The 17869-nt window shown below is 37.3% G+C and overlaps 1 protein-coding gene across 1 annotated transcript in view; it reads left to right on the top strand.

Annotated features, from left to right (window-relative positions):
- ABCA12 (ATP binding cassette subfamily A member 12) overlaps nt 1-17869 on the top strand; it is a 216674-nt gene that overhangs the window by 158743 nt on the left and 40062 nt on the right. Inside the window, exons 27-36 of the mRNA XM_030802777.1 lie at nt 1493-1639; nt 2563-2749; nt 5415-5633; nt 6896-7092; nt 8624-8784; nt 10254-10490; nt 10835-10985; nt 13251-13503; nt 14422-14508; nt 15273-15366. Of these exons, the coding sequence (XP_030658637.1) occupies nt 1493-1639; nt 2563-2749; nt 5415-5633; nt 6896-7092; nt 8624-8784; nt 10254-10490; nt 10835-10985; nt 13251-13503; nt 14422-14508; nt 15273-15366 (1733 nt within the window). The remainder of the gene's footprint in view (nt 1-1492; nt 1640-2562; nt 2750-5414; nt 5634-6895; nt 7093-8623; nt 8785-10253; nt 10491-10834; nt 10986-13250; nt 13504-14421; nt 14509-15272; nt 15367-17869) is intronic.

Raw genomic sequence — 17869 nt, 5'->3', positions numbered from 1 at the left:
AATATAAATCAACTAATAATATGTTCTAATATTTCATTTGCAAAAAATTTTTAAATTAAAAATATATATATATATAGAGAGAGAGACAGAGAGAGAAAGAGAGAGAGAGAGAGAGAGAGAGATGGAGTCTTCCTCTGTTGCCCAGGCTGGAGTGCAGTGGTGTGATCTCGGCTCACTGCAACCTCCACCTCCCAGGTTCAAGTGATTCTCCTGCCTCAGTTTCCCAAGTAGCTGGGATTACAGGCACGTGCCACCACGCCCGGCTAATTTTTGTATTTTTAATAGAGCTGGGGTTTCACCATGTTAGCCAGGCTGCTCTCGAGCTTCTGATCTCAAGTGATCTGCCCACCTTGGCCTCCCAAAGTGCTGGGATTACAGGCATGAGCCACCATGCCCGGCCTTTAACTTTTTTTTAATTAAAAAAAAATCTTATTTGCCATATATAATCTCCAAAAAGAAGTACTCAAATCCCAAAGCTAACAAAAAATTTTCAGGATGAGATAATATACTGCTAAATTTCCTCTCGGATATTCCTTTAAAAGATGGAGTGAATTAAGAAGCTTAGAATAGTGTCAAATCAATCCAGTCTCTCTAAATAGGAGTGTGAGATATAATAAGGGAATAACCAAATCTCCTAATTTTAAGGAGAATTTACCAGATTCTAAAGGAAGAAAACAAGTTGGGTTCCCCCTTCTAGGTCTCAAGCAGTCATGCTTTCTAACATGCTTAGTTTTCCATTTAGCCCTACTTATATTTATGCATTTTTTGATGTTATAAATGAATAAAAGAATATGATTTCATTTATATAAGATCTTTGTGAAAGACAGATAGAGACAGAAGGCAGATCAATGATTGCCTGGGATGTGGGGTGGGAGCAAGGATTATCTGCAAATGGGCATGAGACAAATTTTTTGAGTTATAGAAATGTTCTAATACTGAATTGCACAACTTTATACATTAGCTAAATCTTATCTACCTGTACACTTACAATAGTAAGACAAGTAGGCCAACAGCATGCATTGTTATGAGAGAAATGATATGAAATTATATGACTAATAGTTTTAATTATATTTTTCTAAATGGCAAAATTATCCTTTGGTCATGGATGAATATGTCTACACATGTCTGTTTGGACCCTTATGGAGATTAAATTGTGGCTTTTTCTGGGCTGGAAACCCAGAATCTGGATCTGAACTAGTCTTATCACTGTAAAATCACAACTTGTAGACATTTATTTCATAGATAAATAGTGGCTTTTTCCATTACAATAAGTGTACAGTTAGATAAGTTTTAGTAAATGCTTAAAAACTAACAAGGAAAAAAGGCATCGTTTTTTGCTTTACTTTGGAAACTGAGACCACCTTTTAGTTTTATATAGTGTCAAAAAATAAAACTACTTCCTAAACCATACATAGGATCTACTGTTTCGTTTCTGATGCTTAATGTTAACAGTCAACTAAAACTCACTGTTCCTGATACATTTTTATTCCAGGGACATACGGTATGGCAGCTCCCTGGTATTTTCCAATTCTTCCTTCCTATTGGAAGGAGCGATTTGGGTGTGCAGAGGTGAAGCCTGAGAAGAGCAATGGCCTCATGTTTACTAACATCATGATGCAGAACACCAACCCATCTGCCAGTAAGACAAGTCGGTCAACAGCGTGCCTGGTTATGAGAGAAATGATATGAAATTACATGACTAGTAGTTTCAATTATTTTTTTCTAAATGGCAAAATTATCATCCTTTTAGTCATGGATGAAAATGTCTACACATGCGTCTTTGGGCTCTTATGGGGATTAAATTGTGGCTTTTTCTGGGCTCATTAGCTCAGTTGGTTAGCATATGGTGCTAATTAGGCCAAGATTGCAGATCCCTTTGTGGTCCAGTTAGACTCACACAGAGAAAAATTTTGTTCCTTGGCCACAATCTGCACCCCTAACTCCAGCCATCTGTCACTAGTCATAAGGGGTAACCAAGTAACAAGTTTCAGTAATTTAGCATAACCCATCACAAATACTGGAAAAATAGTTCAAAGCTTGTGTCTTCCTGATACTAGGTGAGTCGTGTCATCTTTATAAAGTGAGTACGGGCCACATAAGTGGTCTTTTAGTGATGTCTGAAGGAGGTGTAGATAGTTATTAATGAATTGGATTCTATAAACCGCAGATCTGAACTAGTCTTATCACTCTAAAATCACAACTTTGGAGGCATTTATTCTATAATTTGGTATCACCCTGCCCAACCAGAGGACCAAGCCTTAGACACATCTTTTGACTATTTGATATCTGCTGAATAAAGGAGAATTTATAATTATAATACCATATCCTGGGACGGCTTTTTCCAACAAAGAAGGATGAAATAAACCTTGCTTCTCCACTCTTATTCATTCTGTAACCAAGTGAGGCAGCTGAAGACTATAATAAATCATTTGTTTCTGGATTTTTTATTTTACTTAGAGGGTTATATTTTTATAGTCTTCAATTTTTAATAAAGATAAAGTCTAACTCTAGCTGCATTACCTTACTTGTGAGTTTACAACTCTTCTCTTGATTTCTCTCCAGGTTTTGAATATGTGTTTTCCTCCAACATCGAGCCTGAACCTAAAGATCTCACAGTCGGGGTTGCCCTGCATGGGGTCACAAAGATCTATGGCTCAAAAGTTGCTGTTGATAACCTCAATCTGAACTTTTATGAAGGGCATATTACTTCATTGCTGGGGCCCAATGGAGCTGGGAAAACTACTACCATGTATGTTAACTTTTTGACACTTATTGCCATGGAAGCATATTACAAAAAATACAGGTGTAAAAAAATAAACTAACCTATGTTTGTAAAACATAAAGTTATTACATTTCCCAGATGGAGGAAGATGGTTCAACTTGTATGCTATAGAATGGAGTCAAAATCAAAGGTTGTAATACTTTTTAAAATTTTTAATTCAGTGCCAATTTTGTAAAATAGGGAGTTTCTAATAAAAATAAATATTCTTGGCACCTCTTAGATAATAGGAAATTCTACAACACTGAGTTCATATTCTTAGGTAGTGACTATTGGTTGGGGCTCATTAGTAACTGAACTCTTAAAGGGAGTATCTGTTTTCTGGCTCATCCCTGGTCTCTACCAAGCTGCACTGCTTCATACACCCACCCTGTTTCATTTATTTGCATTTCTAACCTGGTGTATATATAAGTATGAAATTGCGCATCCTGATATAAACACACTTAGCCTCAGCTGCTCCTTCACAGGAAACCTTTGCCTTGACTCATAAAGAAACAAAGGAACCACCAGCTATCAGACAGAAATCAAAAAGGCCAGGAGCAGAACATAAGCTGTTCTTTCTCACTCCTCACCTATGTAGCATTTTCCTGTGTCAGAATGGAGAAGAGATTCAACTGTTTTTTAAAGTGACATTCTTTTGAGTTATTTTTATGTGATTTGCCTCCAATGCTCCACATCCACTTAGTTGCTGAGTCAGCTCTAAGATGCTGTTGATGCTCTAGCCCTTGTTTGAGAAAAAGGATCAGTTGCTGCATATCTTACTTAGCATCATCACGAATCAGCTCAGTGACTGCAGAAACACTGGAATTAATTTTTTTTTTTTGTAAATAAAAGGGGACAAACAAGGTCATGAAATGAGTGAGCATATAGCCTCTGCTATTTGCATGGCCTGTTTAAAGTCAGAGTTGGCTTTCTAGGGAGAATACAATGCCAAAAAGGCCAGACTTTTTTTTTTTAACTTTTATTTTAAGTTCAGGGTCACAAGTGCAGGTTTGTTACACAGGTAAATTTATCATGAGGGTTTGTTTTACAGATTACTTCATCACTCAGGTATTAAGCCTAGTACCCATTATTTATTTTTCCTGATCCTCTCCTTCCTCCCACCCTCCACCCTCCGAAAGCCCCACTGTGTGGTGTTACCTTCTATGTGTCCATGTATTCTCATCATTTAGTTCCCACTTATAAGTGAGAACATATTTGTATTTGGTTTTCTGTTCCTGTGTTAATTTGCTAGAGATAATGGCCTCCAGCTCTATTCATGTTTCTAATAGGCAATAAGAGGCTAATGAAGAAAAGGAACAGAGAAGCCTCTTGAAGAGGCTATAATTTTAGCTGAGAATGCCCCCATTTTATTGTTCTAAATAGAAACCTTTAATATAAAGTGTGTTATTTGTATTTCAATGTTCATATGGGAAAACTGCATATTCCTTTGTTCATAATTTAATCCAGAAGTCTGCATTGCAAGGCACTGATTAGATTACTGAGACAAAGTGCTTAGAAAACAGGACCTTTCCTTGACCTCGTGGAGCTTACATTATAGTGGAGGAGACGGGTATTAAATAATTGCCCAGTTTACTAACTATCTGAAAGATGATGGGGAATTATCCAGGTGAGAATATTCTAATCACAGTGTAGAGAAAAGGACTGGAGATGACCAAAGAGCATATGGGAAGTAGAGTTAGGAGCTTAGAGTGATGGGTTAGGCAGGTGGTGATGGTGATGGTCCCATGAGGATAGCTGTGAAAACGGTGAGATGGGCATGTAGTTAGGAGATTAAGATAGGAGGAGAGTGCAAAAATGACTTACGGATTCCAGTCTTGTGCAACCAGTATATGAATTTATCACATGGTGAAAGAGGCAAGATCAATGAGGGTGTGGCTTTTAGGGTAAAGATCATGAGCTCCGTTTTAAACATACTGAGTTGAAGGACCCTGTAAGAAATCTCACAGAGAAGTGGTATTGTCTGATAGATATATAGAGCAATCCTGGAGCTGAATAATGAGGTCTGGGCTACAGATGTAAATTTGAGACATGCCAACCTGTAGATGCTCAGGGATGTCAGGAAAGTGCATGGGTTTGCTCAAGGAGTGAGAATGTACTTGGAATTTAAAAGCCCACTCATGGCTGGGGGCAGTGGCTCATGCCTGTAATCCCAGCACTTTGGGAGGCCGAGGTGGGCAGATCACGAGGTCAGGAGATCGAGACCATCCTGGCTAACACAGTGAAACCCCATCTCTACTAAAAATACAAAAATTAGCCAGGTGTGGTGGCACATGCCTGTAGTCCCAGCTACTCGGGAGGCTGAGGCAGGAGAATGGTGTGAACCTAGCAGGCAGAGGTTGCAGTGAGGTGAGATTGCGCCACTGCACTCCAGCCTGCGCGACAGAGTGAGACTCCGTCTCAAAAAAAAATAGCCCGATCGTTTTTGGCATCATCATGTAGCATTTATGTAATACTCTGAATTATTCAAAACTTAAAATATTTCTTATTCCCATTAAATACCATTTTATTTCATAGTTTGCCCTTGCCTGAGAAGATACACTATTTTTTCCTTCTAACAACTGAGATATAGTTAGTCCTAATGTCTAGCTTCAATGCTTGGCTTACACCTAATTTCTCATTTCTTCATTTCCAGTTCCATGTTAACTGGGCTGTTTGGGGCCTCAGCAGGCACCATTTTTGTATATGGAAAAGATATCAAAACAGACTTACACACGGTACGGAAGAACATGGGAGTCTGTATGCAGCACGACGTCTTGTTCAGTTACCTCACTACTAAGGAGCACCTTCTCCTATATGGTTCCATCAAAGTTCCTCACTGGACTAAAAAGCAGCTCCACGAGGAAGTAAAAAGGCAAGTTAAGACAGGAATGAGAACCTAAGTTGCTAACTCTTCTCAAAGACCCATAGCTTGGTTGGTAAAGTTCTGGTAATGATGCCAATAGGAAATATTTTCTCACGAAATAATTACTTTTTAGTTTTTCTACTTCTTTAATATTGCAAACACTGAAGGTCATCCTTACCGGCCAGTTATTACAGTGAAATTGTTTAACTGTCTTCATCTCTGGCTCCCATATTGCCCCGAATCCTTTGCTTCTAATCTCCATGGCTACTACACTGGTCCAAGCCTCCTAAGTGGATTCTTGGATTTCACTCATCTCTTGTGAAATCTGCTCTTCAAAGAGCAGCCAGTGAGATCTTTTTCAACTGCAAATCAGACTATGTCACTCCTGGATTTAAATCGTCCAGTGGCTTCCTTCCATGCTCAGCATAATACTCAATAACATCCTTATCAAGACTTATGAGGTCCTAAGTGATTTGCCTCCATTCTCACTTCTGATTTCATGTCCTTCCACTCACCTCCACATTCACTCTGCTCAAGGCACACTGGCCTAGCTACACACGTGACTGTCCTAGGCCTGCTCCAGCCTCAGGGCTTTTTACTTTCTCTTCCCTCTACTTACAGCACCCCACCCCACCCAGATAGCCATTTGACTTTCTCTTGGTCAAATGACCACTTTCCTGGTCTCTGCCGAAATGTCACCTTTTCTGAGATGACTGCCATACATAAAATTGATGCATAAAATAGCATGTCCCAGCCACTCCTTATCTTATATTCTCTGCTTTATTTTTTTTTAATTGCACTTATCACCACCAAAACTTACTTGAGAATATATTTATTGACTGGATTTCCCTATATCCCTCCCAATACACACACTTACTAGAACATAATCTCCTTATGAATAGAAATTTTATGTGTTCACTGCTTTTCCCAAGTACATAAAACACAGCCTGGCACAAAATAGGCAAGAACTCTCTAGATATTTGTCAAAGGAATGAATTATATATTCCTTTGTGGTTTTTTCTGAGTATTAATTTTGTACTTTGTAAAGTACATTAATTTTGTACTTTGTATAAAAAATTAATTTTTTTCTGGGTATTAATTTTGTATCCAGGTGATAAATAAAAGTATATTATGAAACCTCAAGAGTTTATTTTACCTTACTGAGCACATAATAGTTACTTAGTGAATACATATCAATTAGGGTTATTGTATGTTTCCAGTACTCGAATAGTATATCTGTAAAAAATAACCATCATACATTATTTTTGAAGGACTTTAAAAGATACTGGATTATATAGCCATCGTCATAAGAGAGTTGGAACGTTGTCAGGAGGAATGAAGAGGAAGTTATCTATATCCATAGCACTCATTGGTGGATCAAGGGTAGTAATTTTGGATGAACCATCTACTGGAGTTGACCCATGTTCTCGCCGAAGTATATGGGATGTTATATCCAAGAACAAAACTGGTATGAGTAGTTTCTCAGAACTTCTCCACCCGACAGTCATACTTCTGCCCTCTGGCATATACAAAAGCAAACTGAGGCTGGGTGCAGTGGCTCACGCCTGTAATCCCAGCACTTTGGGAGGCCAAGACAGGAGGATTGCTTGAGCCCAGGAATTTGAGACCAGCCTGGATAACATAGGGAGACCCTGTCTCTAAAAATAATAATAATAATAATAATAATAATAATAATAATAATAATAAAAACAGCTGGCTGTGGTGGCTGGCATGTGTAGTCCTAGCTAGTCAGGAGGCTGAGGCTGGAGAAGAATCACTTGAACCCAAGAGGTCAAGGGTGCAGTAAGCTATGATCAAGTCACTGCGCTTAGCCTGGATGACGGAGTGAGACACTGTCTAAAAAAGAAAAAAAAAAAAAAAGCAAGTTGACGACTTTTCTGTTTATGATATCTTTTTTAACATTTTAAAATTTATTTGTATAGATACATAATGCTTGTACATATTTATCGGGTATGATATCTTTTAAAAGTCTAAGATTGGCTCTTTCCTTTCTGAAGATTTTGAAGATTTTTCTCCCAGATAACTTTCTGGGTCAATTGGTTAATATCTGTGTACTGCCCGCTGTGAGTTGAGCACTTAACTGGCCTTTTTGAGAGCATGCAAATCCAACAGAAGTTTCAAAGTTTAATGCTTATAGGAGCTAAGAATCAAATTAGAGATACCAAACATACACAAATGAAAATAAACTGAAAACAGACTAAGTAAGTGCTGACAGGATGTGAAGCAACAGAGTAATCAGAGTGGAGTGGAATAATCAGAGAGGAATATTCAAAAAGTCTTAAATTATTGCTTTTTCATAATGAAGAAAGGGGAAAAGAGAGAGAGAAACAACGCAAAATGAACCCATGGGAGCAAAATTCTAATAGACTGTGAAGAATTGCCAATGCCCACATGACAAATGGTGAACATTTAGTCACTCAGTGTAATAAAGGATTATTTGCTGTTAATTTATATGAAAAAAATGCGTCCAAATATTTAAGAACACCCTTCTGAATTTTTCTTTTTTTTCTTTATTCTTTTTTTTTTTTTTTTTTTTTTTTGAGATGGACTCTCGTCTGTCACCCAGGCTGGAGTGCAGTGGCATAAATCTTGGCTCAATACAATCTCCACCTCCTGGGTTCAAGACATTCTCCTGTCTCAGCCTCCCAAGCTGGGATTATAGGCATCCGCCACCACACCCAGCTAATTGTAGATGGGTTTTCACCATGTTGGCCAGGCTGGTTTCGAACTCCTGAGCTCAAGTGATCTGCCCGCCTCAACCTCCTAAAGTGCTGGGATTACAGGCGTGAACCAGTGAGCCTGACCCTGAATTTTTCTTGCATCATTTTGGAAGCTCTTTGAGGTCAGTCAGTTTTTTAGTTAGCTCATAAAACGTGACTCTTCTCAGATGTCACAGGATTTACTCTGGCCAACTCTGTGTGTCTTAGGAACTGTACTTTCATGTTTCATTCTCTGTTGTTCTTGTCTGTATTTTCAAGCCAGAACAATAATTCTGTCGACGCACCACTTGGACGAGGCTGAAGTGCTGAGTGACCGCATTGCCTTCCTGGAGCAGGGTGGGCTTAGGTGCTGTGGGTCCCCATTTTACCTCAAGGAAGCCTTTGGCGATGGGTATCACCTCACACTCACCAAGAAGAAGGTAGGAATGGGAGAAAATATACCGCATTATGGCGCCATAAATTTAAGTTTTATATGAAATAGAAGCAGAGTCTCTCCAACTTTATTCATTGCTAAAATTCATTAGTATACTAGCTTAGTGCTTCTCAAATTTGAGTGAGCATCAAAATCTTGGAGGTCTTGGCTAAAACCCAGAGTTCTGGTCCCACCCCACCCCACTCTTCTGAACCCAAGAGAGTGATCCCGTAGGTCTGGGATGGGAGTGCAGAATGTACTATATTTTTATCAAGTTCCCAGGTGACACTGATGTTGCTGGTCTGGGGACTGCACATTCAGAACCAATGTGCTAGGTAAAAAATGATTGACATCTTAAGGTTACTGATGGAGAATCAGCCTTTAAGTTCTCCTAACATTTCAGCCTAGAAAGCCAAAAATTCAATTTTCTGCTTTATCAAAAGCAAATAAAACGAATATGAAGTCATGAGTTCACTTTCTGATTAGTACTCCTCAAGTGGCAGTGCAGGGACTGTAACTTACACAGGTCAACGGTGGCTTTACATCTTTTGGAGAACAAAAATGCTTGCTAAAGATCCCTGCACCACCTAACAGAATATATGATTTAAAAATACTGTGCAAGATGTATATGCTATTAGGAAGTTTTCAACTACCTCCATTTATTTTATATCTAATCCTCCTGTGACTTACAAAATATAAGAAAATGTTATGCTATTAATAGTTGTACTCTTAATTATTATACTCATTAATTCAGAAATTTATGTATTAGGTGCATTATGCCTTATGATATCCAAGCACTGTCCCAGGCACTGGTGACACAGCAGTGAACTGATAATATGAAAATCTCTGGCCTCTTAGAGTTTATATTCTGATGGAGTATGAGGAATTCAGATGATACAATCAATAAGTAACTTATTTCATATATTAGCAATTAGTAAATCACTTATTTCTATTAGTAAATATTTATTTTTTATATTTATTAATAAATAATATTTTAGTAAATTTTTATTTCTATGCTATGGATAGAAATAAAGCAGGGAATGCTGAGTGGGACAATATTTAAGTAGGGTAATAAGAAAAGAGGTTCTTTGATAAAGTGACAGTTGAGCCGAGAGTTGGAGGTGGTGAGAGAATGGGACATATCACTATCTGGAGGCATAGGACCACCAGCTGCAAGGACCCTGAGGAGGGGATGTGCCTGAACCCAAAGCCCTCTAGCAACAGAAAAGAGACTGTTGTTGCTAGAGTAGAGCAAATGAGAGGGAGGGGGTTAGAGAAGGGACAGGGTGACGTGGGAGAATGAGGCCAGTAGAATAGGGACCCAAGTGACAAAGGGGTCTCTAGAGCAGTGATGTATGATCTGACTCAGGTGTGGAGTGACCTAAAAGAGCTCATCACCTCACCCTCTGATTAGGGCCCTGAGGCACTATAGTGTAAAGAGAGGAGAGTGTTTTAATTCCTACTTTTCTCTCTTAGAGTCCAAATTTAAATGCAAATGCAGTATGTGACACCATGGCCGTGACAGCAATGATCCGATCACATCTCCCTGAAGCCTACCTCAAGGAGGATATTGGGGGAGAGCTTGTTTATGTGCTTCCTCCATTCAGCACCAAAGTCTCAGGGGCCTACCTGTCACTCCTACGGGCACTCGACAATGGCATGGGTGACCTCAACATCGGGTGCTACGGCATTTCAGATACCACTGTGGAGGAGGTATACCTCAATATTTCTTTCTTTTCTTCAAGCTGATATAACTTGGTGTTCCCTTTGAATAAATATGTGCCATTTTTTCTAAAAAAAAAATTTTAAAATAAATATTTCACAAAATTAGAAAAGCTTAACATTTTTTCAATACTATTCTTATGAAAGACTGAGAATAAAATGTTGCCCCAGCTAGAGAGCATATATCTTTTACATACAGAAATATTCACTTGAAGTCAGGTGGGAAAAATTTGTCTCAGTAAATGTGATAAAAGTTCAAAATCAAAGGTAAGCTTAGAAATGAGAAAAGACATGCACTTTTCATGTTAATGAAGTGATCTGGCTTCTCTTTCTAGGTCTTTCTGAACTTGACCAAAGAGTCACAAAAAAATAGTTCTATGAGTCTTGAGCACTTAACGCAAAAGAAAATTGGGAATTCCAATGCCAATGGCATCTCAACTCCTGACGATTTATCTGTGAGCAGCAGCAATTTCACAGACAGAGATGGTATGAATCTAATGTGGATATTTTGTTTAATTCCAATAGATGACATAAATGAGAAGAATCACAGACAGACTTTGATTTATAAAAATTCAACTCTAAAGTTTCATTCGAAATTCAAAAAACACTAAGGAAATTTAAGCCTCCTTTTTTAAGATATAAAATATTCATTAAGCCAAATTGAATTCTCTATTTCAAAAGCACTTTGAAGAATGGGAAAGAACTCCCTTGATAGCATGGTGATGAGTATTCCACCTACCCACCAGAAACTGTTTTCAACAAGTAACTTCTACAATTTCAATTCATGCTCAGCAAGTTAAAATTCTTCTTGTAATTGGGGCTAACAATGGACAAGATTACCATGTAAGGTAGTTCACTCCTTGTTATTAGACATGATGAAGCAGAGACAATAGTCATAAAAAAAAGTAAAAAAAAAAAAGGAGTTGCCACTCTTTATGGTACCCTCAATGGAAAACATGTGTAACCTACCTGACTCTGAGTCTTTCAGGTGCTGAGAAACTGCTTTTGGGGAGAGCTTGAGTTAGTTAATTTGGACTTGATGGCTAAGAGTCTGTAATAGTAGATTTCCTCCCCCAGTCCTTAACATAGGATATGCTTAAAAAATCATGTTGCTTGACACAACTTTGTGGGATTGGGCTCTTTTGAAAATAACTTTTATTGTCTCTTCTCTTTCTGATAGTTAATTTATACCTCTGGAAACACCATTTACTTAAGGAAGCATAGAGTAAAATGATATATAAATCATGGAGTAGTCATTTCAACAGTTTTTGCTTACAGAAAAAAATCTCTAGGAACAGAACTTTTAATTAAACATTTGCCTGGCTCTCAAAGTCAGGAAAGATAATTTCTGATGTTTGTATAATTCTGGAACTGGAGGCTAATTTGTCCTCTGTCATATTTCTCATTTCTTTTCTTTTGGGGAATATAATTGTTGCCTCCATGGCATTGAGGACTTTGATTAGAAAGTGGTCATCTGCTGCAGGAAGCAAAGGCTAAGTATGTGCCTCTGCATGTGTCTTATAATTTGAAACTATTCTTCAGTCCAAATGTTCCCTTCACTGACATTATCTTTTAGAAAGCACATTTATTTCATTTGATACACCTGTAAGTCATCCACATGTAATTTCTCAAGAAACAGAAAAGCATACTAATTAACTGAAAATATTCAGCTCCTTCTACAATTCCCTTTTGCAGAGATATGAGTTTGCATTTAAACTTGTTCACTCTGTTTAATTGGAATTCATTTTAAATTAAGCAGCTTTGTATTTTTTTCTTATCAGCTAAATGAAGATCATGATTTTTGTGCTGCATAATTTCTGATGGAGAACTTAAAATATACGCAGAGTTGATGAATACCATCATCTTATCACCTATGAAGGCGTGCGTGGTGGCAGGCTTTCGGAGAGAATGCTGTATTTGAACCTGTTTTTAGAGGGAGCTGCTGAAATTATTAGCCATAGAGCTCTATTGAGGAAGCAATGGTTTATGGCCTCTATAGCTGCTCTGCCATGGAATTTTTCTCAGCACTAGAAAAGCATTTCAAAGTATGGGGACGGTAGATATTTTTTCTAATGAGTTCCTTTTTTTAATAACTCTAGTGGTAAAAATGGAGTTTTGAAAGGCCATATAATCATTTCAAATTTCTAAAGAGAATGTAATAAATATGTGGTTGAACCAGAGTTGTACTCTGGAAGAGAGGATTTCCCTTTTCCTACTCTTAGTGTGAAGTAATTGGACCTCATGTTAAAATCAAAGCCAATTAGACTTACAGTCACTAAGTTACTCACAATAGGAACAAATTGTTAGATTAGGTTGGTGTTTGAGTTTGTATTTGTCTCACATGAATTTAGTCTCTTCATAGAAACTATCTCTTGGGTATTAGTAATATACACTGAGTCTGCATTGAGACCTTAGGGTTTGAGGTCAATATTCATTTATGAAATTCTAGATATCTAACTTTGACATGTAAAATTACTATGCCTGTGACTAATAATATTTTGTGTATAGTGAATTAGAATTTTCAAATCACTTTACACACAGTTCTATATGAGATGGATATTACAGTTCTCAGTTTCCCCAATGGAAGGTGCAAGGCTAAGGCTGAGAAATAAAATTGCTGAACCTCAAATCCAAATCTTTAAAAGCTTTTCCCACCACACTGTATTATACCATTTATCTATAGTTTCTGAAGTTACTTTATTGCTTATCAAGATTTCCCAGAACCATATCCAATCTCTTTTTCTTAATCAGACAAAATCCTGACAAGAGGAGAGAGGCTGGATGGCTTTGGACTGTTGCTGAAGAAGATCATGGCTATACTCATCAAGAGGTTCCACCACACCCGCAGGAACTGGAAAGGTCTCATCGCTCAGGTTATCCTCCCCATCGTCTTTGTGACCACTGCCATGGGCCTTGGCACACTGAGAAATTCCAGCAACAGTTATCCAGAGATTCAGATTGCCCCCTCTCTTTATGGTACCTCTGAACAGACAGCCTTCTATGCGTAAGTTTCTTTCTGTTAACTAAAAGAATGTTTCCAAAATGCTTCCAGGAGTGTGGTTGTACCTGAATGAATGCCATGAGATGCTGGAGGATAAAGTACTTAGAAGCCACGGTACCTGATTCTGCTAAAGGAATGAACAGTTTGACTGATTGCAATATGTTACTTCTATTGCCAACAAATAGTTTTTTCAGAGTTTTTGCATTCATCTAAAACTAAAGTTATAGTAGATATTTATTTTTAATGACTAGACTTTAATTAAGAAAGCCAGGTTAGGTCTGGTTCCCAATCTGTTGTAATATACAGCAAATAACTTTCTATTGGTCTCACAAATATTAAATAGCAATGTCAGAATCCTGTGTAATATAATGTTACATATACAATAGGTGATCACTGATGCATGTGACAATTAGGTGAATAAGAAGGCAGCCAAAAAGAGACATGTGCATTTTCCTGTGATACCCTTCTTTTCCTGAGACTGTGTCTTTTTTTTAGATTTCTTAGATTAAGAAAACAGTCCTAAGCTGAGTGCAGTGGCTCACGCCTCTAATCCTAGCACTTTGGGAGGCCAAGGCAGGCGGATTACTTGAGCTCCAGAGTTTGAGACCCGCCTGCCAATGTGGCAAAACCCTGTCTCTACTACAACTACAAAAATTAGCCAGGCCTGGTGGCGCTCACCTGCAATATCAGCAATTCGGGTGTCTGAGGTACAAGCATCGCTTGAACCCAGGAGGCTGAGGTTGCATTGAGCTGTGCAATTGCACCACTGCACTCCAGCCTGGGCAACACAGCAAGACTCTGTCTCAAAAAAGAAAAAGAAAACCGTTCTATACACAGCACATTTCATTTCTTCAAGCATGATTTTAATATGAGAGACTAGGAGAAAAATCATGAATTTGTCTCTGTCCTTTAATATTGCAGGAATTATCACCCAAGCACAGAGGCACTTGTCTCGGCAATGTGGAACTTCCCTGGAGTTGACAACATGTGTCTGAACACTAGTGATCTGTAAGTGGTTCTTGCTCTTTTATTTTTTGTTGTTTTCAACATTCCGGTTTGATTGTGTGCATGTGTATGTGGGTGTGTGTGTCTGTTATTTGCCTGGAAGAAAGCTGTACCCTGATAGAAATCCCTGTTTAACAGATTTTGTCTATCTCTAATGAATTTTGTTCATTTCTTAGTTATCCTGTGCTATACTAATAAATATTAGATGTCTTATGATTTGTACAACTCTCTTGGATACATATTTTCATTTAATAATCACAGTCTTGTGGATTATTAATCCCATTTTACAGATAAAGAACTGAGGCTCACAGAGACTAAGATACTTATATAGCTGAGACTCCAGTTCTCGTTTGCACTATACAGTGTTGCTTATTCGAATGTCTAAGATAGTATTAATACATAACTCTTGTAAACTTGACCCTGGTGTATTATTATGCTAAAGTATCCTCTTCCTCTCAGAAGAGAGGATGAAAAGAGCAAAGAGAAAAAAGGAGAGAAAAAGCCCCATCCTGACACAGTAAGACAATCCAATAAGCACTGGTCTCAGTACTATGTAATCAATAAATGCTTTCCCTTGTCCCCCATCACAAAATGCCAAATCATTTGGAAATGGTGGAGCAATGTACACTGAAGTTATGAAAAATCAGTAAATTGTATCTGTGACTATACATATGAACTTAATACCAAATACTTGTTTACATGCTCATATGTAAACATGAGAACACATACACATACACACCTCACAGCAATATCATTTTAACTTGCAGACAGTGTTTAAACAAAGACAGTCTGGAAAAATGGAACACCAGTGGAGAACCCATCACTAATTTTGGTGTTTGCTCCTGCTCAGAAAATGTCCAGGTAAGATGGAATTCAGTTTCAGTGAAATGGGAAAAATACGGGAATAAATATCGAAAGCTTGAAAGATCTCTCTAGGTTACCAAAGAATCAGTGTAAGTTCATTTTATGGAAGCTAGTAGCTCAGAAATATGGATCTGGGCAGCTCAAAAAATACTGACTTGGAACATCAGCTTACTGTTTTAAATCCATCTCAGGACCAATTTCCAAAGGTAGGTAATCCTATGATGGTATTTGTGGAAACCAACCGAAAATGAATTTTTGGTCTCAATTTAGAACTAAGTAGAAGGCTCTATGTTTCACATGAAAAAATGCGACCATAACTGTCATATTTGAAATATATCAAGACTGCCACTGTAGTGGTCAGCTGGGAAGTCAAAAACGTATAAGTCTAGAACAGAACTCCATATGTCTCTAAGCAACACCTCCAGGCTTCAGGAAAAAAATCATTTCCTGAAAAAACAAAAAAAGTATTCACCACTTTGTCTGTATTCTATAGATGCAGACCTTAGTTTTCTAAGCCTATCAGTTCACCACAATTGTACGAGAACCAGATTCACTAGAAAAGTTCAAGACTGTTGAAGAAAAAAGGTCACTGTTAGTTTCTAATAGTTACTATATTGCCAACTAAATTTCTTGCAGTATTTTCTTCAGAGTGACATACGGTTGTACACTGAAGTGTCTTGGTATAATAGTTTATAATGAAAATATCTTCAGTGAATGCAACCTACTTTGGTGTTCTTATGCAAAATAGTTACTAACAATAAGAGTTGGGACCCAACAAGAATCTGCTGGAATCCCTGCATATTTAAAAATTAGTCTTGGCCAGGTGTGATGGCTCAAGCCTGTAATCCCAGCACGTTGGGAGGCTGAGGCTGGTGGATTGCTTGAGCTCAGGAGTTCAAGACCAGCCTGGGCAACATGGTGAAACCCCATCTCTACCAAAAATATAAAAAGTAAAATAAAATTTGCTGGGCATGGTGGCACGTGTCTGTGGTCCCAGCTACTCAGGAGGCTGAGGTGAGAGGATGGCTTGAGCCTTGGGAGTTCAAGGCTGTACCACTGCACTCCAGCCTGGGTGAAAAAAAAAAAATTCGTCTTAACCCAGTATTAAAAGTTTTAAAATCCTTTATCTAATTTAGCTAACTTCAGAAGTTCTTTATGTATTTCTTTAGTTCACAGTAAAAGTTACCTAACTTAATATTTAAAATTGAAATTTGTATAGTTTTTATTAATCTAAAAAATCTAGGCCAGGTGCAGTGGCTCATGCCTGTAATCCCAGTACTTTGGGAGGTGGGAGGATTGCTTGAGCCCAGGAGTTCGAGACCAGCTTGGGCAATATAGTGAGACCTCATCTCTACAAAAAATTTAAAAATTAGCTGGGTGTAGTGGTGTGCACCTGTAGTCCCAGCTATTTGGTGGGGCTGAAGTGGGACGATCGCTTGAGCCCATGAGGTCAAGGCTGCAGAGCTGCGATTGCACCATAGCACTCCAGCCTGGGTGACAGAGAGAGACCCTGTCTCAAAATAAATAAATTAAAAATCCAGTAGATCTTCAATTTTTTCCAACCAATTTTGTCATTTAATTAACATCCCTAAATCTATTTCCAACTATTTAATAACAATGAGGTCACTTTGCATAATTGATGCTCTGTATACCAGACATACAATATGGATAAAGTACTAAGTTTTTTGAGAGAGAAAAAAATTATACTGCGTATACTCAAAAGATGAAGAGAGTAAAAAAGAAATCCACAGAGTAGAGAATGATATTTACAATATACAACAAAGGACTCATATCCAGAATAAATGTGTATATAAAGAACTGCAAATCAATGAGAAAAAGACAAATAACACAGCAGAAAAATTAGCAACAAACATGAGACACTGTACAAAGAGCATATCCAAATGGCCAATAAATATATAAAAAGGTAGTCATCAGGGACATACAAATTTAAGGCACAAAGCAATACCACTGCACACTCACCAGAATGGCTAAAATGAAGAAGAGGAAAAATTCTAAGTGTTAACAAAAATATGCAGCAACCAGAACTCTCATATTCTGCTCTGGGAATTTAATTTTGTGCAAACAGTTTTTTTTTTTTTTTTTTTTTTTTTTTTTTTTTTTTTTTTTTTTTTTTTTTTTTTTTTTTTTTTTTTTTTTTTTTTTTTTTTTTTTTTTTTTTTTTTTTTTTTTTTTTTTTTTTTTTTTTTTTTTTTTTTTTTTTTTTTTTTTTTTTTTTTTTTTTTTTTTTTTTTTTTTTTTTTTTTTTTTTTTTTTTTTTTTTTTTTTTTTTTTTTTTTTTTTTTTTTTTTTTTTTTTTTTTTTTTTTTTTTTTTTTTTTTTTTTTTTTTTTTTTTTTTTTTTTTTTAATTTTGTGCAAACAGTTTTTAAAACTACTTGGCAATATATCCTAATGGTAAAAATTTGCGTATCTGTGGGACCTGCAATTCCACTCTTACTATATACCCATCAGAAATGTGAATAATGCTCACTAACAGAATAG

The sequence above is a fragment of the Nomascus leucogenys genome, chromosome 22a (assembly GCF_006542625.1).
Source record: "Nomascus leucogenys isolate Asia chromosome 22a, Asia_NLE_v1, whole genome shotgun sequence".
NCBI classification, from domain to species: Eukaryota; Metazoa; Chordata; class Mammalia; order Primates; family Hylobatidae; genus Nomascus; species Nomascus leucogenys.
The sequence above is the reverse complement of the archived record's forward strand: the minus strand, read 5'-3'. Positions and strand labels throughout refer to the sequence as shown.